Source organism: Triticum urartu, chromosome 7A (genome assembly GCF_056163025.1).
Source record: "Triticum urartu cultivar PI428250 chromosome 7A, HENAU_Tu73, whole genome shotgun sequence".
NCBI classification, from domain to species: Eukaryota; Viridiplantae; Streptophyta; class Magnoliopsida; order Poales; family Poaceae; genus Triticum; species Triticum urartu.
This window is the reverse complement of record NC_141879.1, coordinates 3,372,734-3,381,207: the sequence shown is the minus strand read 5'-3', so window position 1 is coordinate 3,381,207 and position 8,474 is coordinate 3,372,734. Positions and strand designations below refer to the sequence as shown.

Sequence of the window (8,474 nt, the reverse complement as noted above, 5' to 3'; positions counted from 1 at the left end):
CTATGAATGCTCCTCTAGATCGACTGAAGACTTGAGTCCAGTAGCAAAGTGAAACAAATACGGAGTACTCCCTTTGTAAACTAATATAAGAGCGTTTAGATCACTAAACTAGTAATCTGAACGCACTTATATTAGTTTACGGAGGGAGTAGTAGATAACAGCAAGTATCTAACGAATGATCTTGGGTGCTGCCATCTCTGACGATTTGGCTGATATTATTTGGGTCGTGCCTCCTGTTTATCTAGATTATGAGGCCATGGTTTGTCATCAGTTTGTTGAGAGGAACGATCAGTTCCTCCAGTATCGACTAATCTTTGACAGATGATGCACCTACCACGTCGCTCTCCCTGTTCCTGCTTTTTTTGACTCTCAGGCAAAAGAGAGATATGTTATAACCAGGGAGGAGACGGACGAGTATAAGAGGAGGACGGAGACAGCCTGTCTCCAAGCGGCAGCTCATGAAGCAATAGCTGCTGCATCTCAGTACGAGCTCATGAAGCAATAGCTGCTGCATCTCAGTACGACCCTAGTTACAACTTTGAATAAAATTGAGGCTGCTAAAAAATGGTGCCATGATATTTAGTGTTAGCTACATATTGTTGTGACTGTTACCATTCAGAAATCAGCTTTCATGATTAACAGTGCCATGGCTTGGTGATTTACCGAGTTCGAAGATGGCGGCGCATCATCAGCCATGGATACCTGCGCATCTTTCTTCATGGCTGTCTGGAAAGGAGATCTAGGCGTCGATTGTGCTTGAAGTGAAAGCACCAACCCATGAGAGAGACTAGCAATGCATCTATCTCTTCATGGAGGAGATAGCTAGACCATGGTGATGGTGCTCTCAGTTCAAGGCACTGTCGATGTCTCATCTTCAGGTCAGTTTATGTCTGTACAATTTATAACTGATCAACCAAATGAGATCAATAGTTGCAGATTTCAACAAGGTAGGAAGGGGGTTGAGGCCAGAAGATGAAGCCATGGCATGCAGATCTGGGTGGACATTCAGTTAAGCCGAAAGCCATGGTTTCGTTTTTCGTACTAATTTGGATATATGAAAACAGCAACACAAATAGCTCGTACTAACTTTGGTGACAATTCAGTTCGGGTTTTTGGTTAAAACACAATGCACGTGAGATTTGCAGCCTACATTCTGAAGTACGGGCGTGTTTTTGGAGTTGACTCGCCCTTATGAGATTCGCCCATTATAACACACGTTTGGCCCAGGGCATAATACTCGCCAAATTTCAAAAATGTGGCATTTCTGTTTAGTGGCAAGGAAGGAAGCCTCAAATCTGAGCATTTTTTCTTCTTCTTGTCATTCAAAGCCAAGAATTAGAGCATATTGCTATTGTTTCTGCTAAGCAAAGCAGAGTGGTGACATGCATGATTCAAGCCTTCTTCTCCGGTGACGGCACCGGAGTGTCCGGGGTCACAGAGGCCAAGAACTTTTGGCGGTTTTCGCATGACAAATAGCAAACACTGGCTGTTCCAGGTGATGAAGAAGAGGACAAGAAAGAATGTGACTAGATAAAGCAAATGGTGATAAAGTTACAAAAGTATAAACCTCAAAGCAACTCAGCTTTTCACCAATGACTTTTCTCATCATGTGTTTTGAAAAGAGCTCGAACTCTTCTCTCTGGCAATGACACCAGCAGAGGAACCATTTGAAATTCTGAAAAGATGACACGATAATTTGGATACGTTCTATCTGAAATTCTAAAGCAGAGCAAGATGACAGGTCCAATCAAGTTGAGGTTTCCTAATCTTGCATACACCTGAAGTCCTAGAACGGATTTCCATTCGACGTTGGCTACCCGAGGCAAAGCAGGAAAGCTGTTAGATGGGTGGTGATACATACACTCCTGCAGGCTCAGTTTCCCTAATCAAGTCGAGGTTTCCTAACCAGCCAGTATGCCAGGAGAGTGATCCAGTTTATAAGGGAAACCGGATCGAAAACCTATGTACTGTGATCTTCAAGAGCCATTGGGGGCCTGGAAGGTCCCGGGCCTGTGTTTCTCCATCAGACCGGTAAGAGCGGCATCAAACTCCTCCTCGAGCTCCATCTCCTTTGTCATGTACTCTTTCTTGAGCTGCACCTTCTTCTCCTCGTGTGCTTTTATCAGTTCGTCTCTTTCAGCCTCGAACTCATGCACGTCCTTAACCTGGGAGTTTATGAACCGCTGTACCTGTTCCTTCCTGCACAGCAGCATAACACGTACGGGTTAAAATAGATCATGTTTTAACTATGTTGGCGTAGGTAGGAGACGGCAAGACATGATCGAAAAACAAAATAGAAAAGCACAAGTGAAACATCCACCTTAGCCTGCGATTTTCGGTGGTCCCAGAATCGTCCACATGACACTGTCTAGCCTTGGCACGCTCCTCCTGCAGCAACCTCTCAAACTCACGTTCCTTTTCCTCCATGGCCCTGCGCATGCTTTCTATCTGATCATGGAAGAATTGATCCTGGGATTTCATCTGCAAAGTATAGAAGAAACACAAGGTGAGCAAAGGAGACGAACTCAAAAACAAGGAAGAAGATTTAAGGAAGCAAACCGTTACCTCCTCCTCATACTCATCGTGTTTTTCCTTGGCTTTACGCCTGACGAATATATTCTCTTGTATGGACTCTCGATGTTTCTGGGCAACAAAACCCAGGCTTTCTTCAACAGCTTTAGAGTGTTGCTTTGTCTTAACCACCTTGTTCTTGAGATAATTCCGTTCTTGATTATCTTCACTCATTTGTTTCAGCTGGGCCACTACCATCTCATTATGAGATCTCATCTCATATTTCAGGCGGTTTTTCCCTGAGAATTATAATAAAGCATTTATGTTCATACATAGTACAGTAGGCAATATATCTGCTAACAAAACCATGAAGTACTGAAGTCCAGTTCAATAGAGCATTTTTTCGTGTAATCAAAATAAATGAGTGAGTCTATTCCTCATTGCGCAGCCACAGTGGCACTTAGGCAACTGAGAAAATCATGAAGTACTGAAGTCTGGTTCAATAGAGCATTGTCCTTTTACCTTTGCACTAAATTAATGCTTTTTTACACCAAAATAAATAATCTTGGTTCCAAGCAAGTCATAACTATAGACCTTCTTCGATTTAACAGGATAGCAGACAACACAACACATAGAAGACCTACAAAGATCTATTTTTGGATGAACTAGCAAACCATACCCTTAATATTATTAACTGGCATCATTACTAAGCGCATGACATGGTGAAAGAAATTAGGATCCCATGCCATATTACAATGTGTATGACAGTTTTGCAAGCTACGAGCTTTGTAGAAAATGTTAGGATTGCCACAAGGATGCAGAATCTACGCATTTTGTAAAATCAAAATAAACAATTAAAGGATGGCATGGTGAAAGAAAAACTGAACTGCAAAGGATGTAGAATCCATGCACATTGTAAGATCAAAATAAACAATGAAAGGATGGCACGGCAGTCATCTGAATGATAAACAAGTATAAATAGAATTGCTTCTCTTTCCTATGGACAGAATTGATTTTTTATTTTAATACAATAAATGAAAAAATCATGCTCAGTAAAACATATTTTCGGCAAATATCCAAATCACCAAAAGGTTGCTGCACAAACAAGTGTTGGCAATGATCGGAAATTATAATCAAAACAACATCAGAAAGCTAAAGAGGCATGTGGTACTATATAGACATGAACGTGGCAGGTATTGACCATGTTAACATCTCAATGCGAGAAGTTAAAAAATATTATACCTGGGTGGTGCTTATTGAAATCCTCCATGTCTTCCTTTAAGGCTAGGAAACCATATAATTGTCTTTTGCTACCAGGCAAGAAAGGAACCCTGCGTTTGTTCCATGTGTCCCTGTCTGTTCCTTGATGAACAAAGAGCCTATGCAGACGTTCTGCCTCCATATAGCCCACGGCAGAGCTTTCAAATATTAGCACACTCATGCCACGGTGCCCAAGAGGACCGTATGCATGGCGTGCTTTGGTCACAGCATAATCACTGAAATATCCGAGCAGCTCTTGGTTGCCCATGCCTAACCACTGTTGAGCATCAATGAATAGCGAAATTAGAATGCAATAAAACATAATTTTAGAACCTTGAACATATGTTTTTTTTACAAATGCAATGGACTGCATATTTACAAACATTCAACTGATTCACCAACTATACCTAGCCAACGCATCAGACATATATTTACTTTATTCTAGTTTATATTAAATTCAAGCATGACTGCAAGCAAATAATTATAACAGGTCGTGTGAATATTGAGTATTTTAATCCTTCCCAGACAGATTAATAGATATGAAACAAATGCTCTAGAAAGATAAAAGAAATAAGCATGAAAATATGACAGTCTTGCTGTTTACTTTTGCTACTAATACAATGTGTAGTTGAAGATAGACAAACATCATCACCTTATCATCTTCACCCTTTTCCAGTCTTGTGTTCATCACAATCACCATTGGTGGCCATACTATCTGCCGGTCGGTGCTTTCTGCCAATCCGTTCCATTTCCCAAAGTGCTCGCCGGGCTGTACCACAGAAGATCCCCTGCGAGACATCTCCTCTTCCAGCAATGCAGCCAATTCCCTGTGGAGCTTAACCCTCCTAGAACCCATTGTTCTAGCATGTCTGACCAAAGATTCCAGCCCTTTGAACCAGGCAATTGCTCCTGGTCCATTTTGGCATGCCGGACAATGCGACTGTCTCTCATGTATCTGATCCACACTTAAGGTATCGGTCTCCTGAAAAAAACTTTTGAACCACTTGTTTGTTTTTCGGGTTTCGAAACTTTTCTCCGATGCATCGGAATCATAGTCATCGCTCATGTCATCATCATCATCATTAAGATCATCATCATCTGACGAGTCCTCGACTTGAGGATCATCCATCTCAGGGTCGAAACAAGAGGAAGCAACATCATCGTTGTTGCTTTCAGGACGAGATGGGCGAGGCCTTGATGCCCACTGCCAACCATTTAGCAGAGGTGGGGTGACAGCTGGGTTTGGCGCTTGCAATCCTGGTTCTGTAGACCTTGCTTGTGATGATGCCCTGGGATTGCCTCTGGCAGCAGGCCCACGACCAGAAGGTTGAGCCCAATTATTTCCTGAAGGACGCGAAGACCCATTGCCATTCCAAGCTTGCCGTGCTGTAGCGGGTGGAGCATTGGAGGATGAAGTCCGTGGCGCCCATTGTCCCCTCCCAGATGTCTGCCCTGATTTCTTCTTATTCTCAATAGTCTCCCAACCACCCCCTGGACCTGGATGCAGAACAAGGACAGGATTATGTATGATTATTAGATAGAGCGATATAAACAAACATATTTACACGTATGATGTCAAGAATTGAAAAAGCTGCAGAAGGGTAATGCGCTGTTAATCAAAGCCTTAAGAAGGGTCATCACAAGTTGTGGCAAATGATTATTGAGTTGGGAGACAATTATCACAATTGGCAAAGGATTCGTGAATCGGCAATGGACGAGCATGTTACAGAATTTAGCATGGTAGGTAACGTTAAGAATAACCGTACGTATGAGATGAGATTAGTTCATACTTGGACTGTGTAATTAATCTAGGCTCCAAGCAAGTCAAACAAGAAATCCAAGAAATCAAATCAAATCAAATAGAAACCCAAAGGTGGACTCTGTAATCTAAGCTCTAAGCTCACGGAACTAGTAACTGAATCCCCAGTTATTTCAAAACAAACAAACCCAAACCTAACAATAATAATAATAATAATCACCATGCCTAATTCATGAATCACTCGGCCCGCCCCATGGATGGATCTAGGAAAACCAAATCAGTAGATGCGCCATCCAACGCGCACCGCGCAGATCCCCAAAGCACGGGGGCATCTCCACACCGCGGCAAGGGAGGGAGGGAGGTAATTCAGGAATCACTCGGCCCGCCCCATGGATGGATCGAGGAAAACTAAATCAGCAGATGCACCATCCAACGCGCATCGCGCAGATCCCCAAAGCACGGGGGCATCTCCACACCGCGGCAAGGGAGGGAGGGAGGTAATTCAGGAATCACTCGGCCCGCCCCAAGGATGGATCGAGGAAAACCAAATCAGCAGATGCGCCATCCAACGCGCACCGCGCGGATCCCCAAAGCACGGGGGCATCTCCACACCGCGGCAAGGGAGGGAGGGCGGTAATTCAGGAATCACTCGGCCCGCCCCATGGATGGATCGAGGAAAACCAAATCAGTAGATGCACCATCCAACGCGCACCGCGCAGATCCCCAAAGCACGGGGGCATCTCCACACCGCGGCAAGGGAGGGAGGGAGGTAATTCAGGAATCACTCGACCCGCCCCATGGATGGATCTAGGAAAACCAAATCAGCAGATGCGCCATCCAACGCGCACCGCACGGATCCTCAAAGCACGGGGGCATCTCCACACCGCGGCAAGGGAGGGAGGGAGGTAATTCAGGAATCACTCGGCCCGCCCCATGGATGGATCGAGGAAAACTAAATCAGCAGATGCACCATCCAACGCGCACCGCGCAGATCCCCAAAGCACGGGGGCATCTCCACACCGCGGCAAGGGAGGGAGGGAGGTAATTCAGGAATCACTCGGCCCGCCCCATGGATGGATCTAGGAAAACCAAATCAGCAGATGCGCCATCCAACGCGCACCGCACGGATCCCCAAAGCACGGGGGCATCTCCACACCGCGGTAAGGGAGGGAGGGAGGTAATTCAGGAATCACTGGGCCCGCCCCATGGATGGATCTAGGAAAACCAAATCAGCAGATGCGCCATCCAACGCGCACCGCACGGATCCCCAAAGCATGGGGGCATCTCCACACCGTGGCAAGGGAGGGAGGGAGGTAATTCAGGAATCACTCGGCCCGCCCCATGGATGGATCTAGGAAAACCAAATCAGCAGATGCGCCATCCAATGCGCACCGCACGGATCCCGAAAGCACGGGGGTATCTCCACACCGTGGCAAGGGAGGGAGGGAGGGGGGGGGGGTCTCACCGGGGTTGTTGCCGTTGCCGGGAGGCCCGCCGCCGCATCGACCGCCGGACATCGCGAGGGTTTGGTTGCATCCGAGGTCTCCACTTTCGAGTCTCTTACTATACAACTAAAAGGAAATCAATTAATTGTCAAAAAAGGAGGAAATCAATTGGTTTCCCTTAAGTTAGAGATTTTTTTTTATGGAAAACGTTTGGTGCCAGCCCGCCGGCCGAACCACTGCGCCGCGTGCATGGGATTAAACACCATCGTACGGTTATAATGCAACTCGCCCACATGACCGTTTGGCCAATGCAGCAAGGATTAAACACCATCGTACGGTTATAATGCAACTCGCCCACATGACCGTTTGGCCAATGCAGCAAGGTTGGCCACACAAACCTTATCCCCACCCTGACCCCCGCGAGTATCTAATCCAGCTCATCCCCACTGCCGTTCTCTTTCTCTCTCTGAGTCCCTAAAATACCAGAGCGGCGACTGCAGTTTGGAACCATATCACGTTTTTGCTGGAAGCATGTAATTTTCTGCTGGAAGCAGAAGAATGTTTTTGTCATGAACATGTCATTTTTGCTGGAACAGTACCAATGTTTTGCTGGAACTTATGTATTTACACGTATGATGTCAAAGAATTGAAAAGGCTGCAGAATGGTAATGCACTGTTAATCAAAATCTTAACAAGGGTTACCACAAGTTGTGGCAAACGATTATTGAGTTGGGAGACAATTATCAGAATTGGCAGCAATGGACGAGCATGTTACAGAATTGAGCATCTTTATATCATCGGCCTTAACCATATCAGTACCAGATGAGACTGTAATAATAATCTAATTAAGGCTCTAAGCTCCAGGCAAGAAATCCAAGAAATCCAAGAAATCAAATAGAAATCCAAAGGTTGCCCCGCCCCATGGATGGATCCACCAAAACCAAATCCCCAGATGCAGCAATCGATTCGCCCACCTTCTTTTTTCTCTGTTCGTTTTCCTTCCTTTTTTTTCAAATTCAAAATTTTTTGCGAAAGAAATTAGTGATTTTTTCCTCGAAAGTAGATGAACTTTTTCAAAATCGATGAACTTATTTCCAAATTCATGAACATTTTCCTTGAAAGTAGATGTTTTTTTCAAAATCAATAAACTTTTTCTCAAAATCGATAATATTTTTTAAAAAAATTATGAACTTTTTTTCCAAATAGGTGAACTTTTTCTAAAGTTTGATGAACTTTTTTTGAAAATCTGCGAACTTTTTTTTATAAACATTCTTCGAATATGTGAACATTTTTTGAATCAGCAAGCATTTCTGGAATCAAAGTTTTTTTGGTAATTCATGAACAATTTTTTTAATATTGTAAGCATTTTGAAAACAATTCATGAAAAAATTCAATTTGCAAACATTTTTTCATTTTCATAATTTGTTTTGAGTACACAAACATTTTTTCAAAATCATGAATACTTTTTGAATATGCGAACACTTTTTGTAAAATCATGT

General features: G+C 44.0%; 1 protein-coding gene across 1 annotated transcript; it reads right to left on the bottom strand.

The window, feature by feature from the left end:
* Positions 1-1,513: 1,513 nt before the first annotated feature.
* LOC125523467 (protein SUPPRESSOR OF GENE SILENCING 3 homolog) lies at positions 1,514-7,173 on the bottom strand. Its single transcript, XM_048688505.2, has 6 exons — positions 6,996-7,173; positions 4,424-5,268; positions 3,754-4,048; positions 2,566-2,810; positions 2,321-2,481; positions 1,514-2,199 (listed from the first exon to the last, which is right to left on the bottom strand). Exons 1-6 carry the CDS (start codon positions 7,045-7,047, stop codon positions 1,977-1,979), a joined length of 1,821 nt encoding a protein of 606 aa, XP_048544462.1. The 5' UTR covers positions 7,048-7,173; the 3' UTR covers positions 1,514-1,976.
* Positions 7,174-8,474: the final 1,301 nt, after the last annotated feature.

Coding starts and splice junctions, on each gene's coding strand:
- LOC125523467 (XM_048688505.2), bottom strand. CDS start 7,047: ATGTCCGGCGGTCGATGCGGCGGCGGGCCTCCCGGCAACGGCAACAAC. Junction 5,269..6,995: donor CGGCAACGGCAACAACCCCG/GTGAGACCCCCC, acceptor TTCTGCATCCAG/GTCCAGGGGGTGGTTGGGAG. Junction 2,811..3,753: donor TTTCAATAAGCACCACCCAG/GTATAATATTTT, acceptor TATAATTCTCAG/GGAAAAACCGCCTGAAATAT.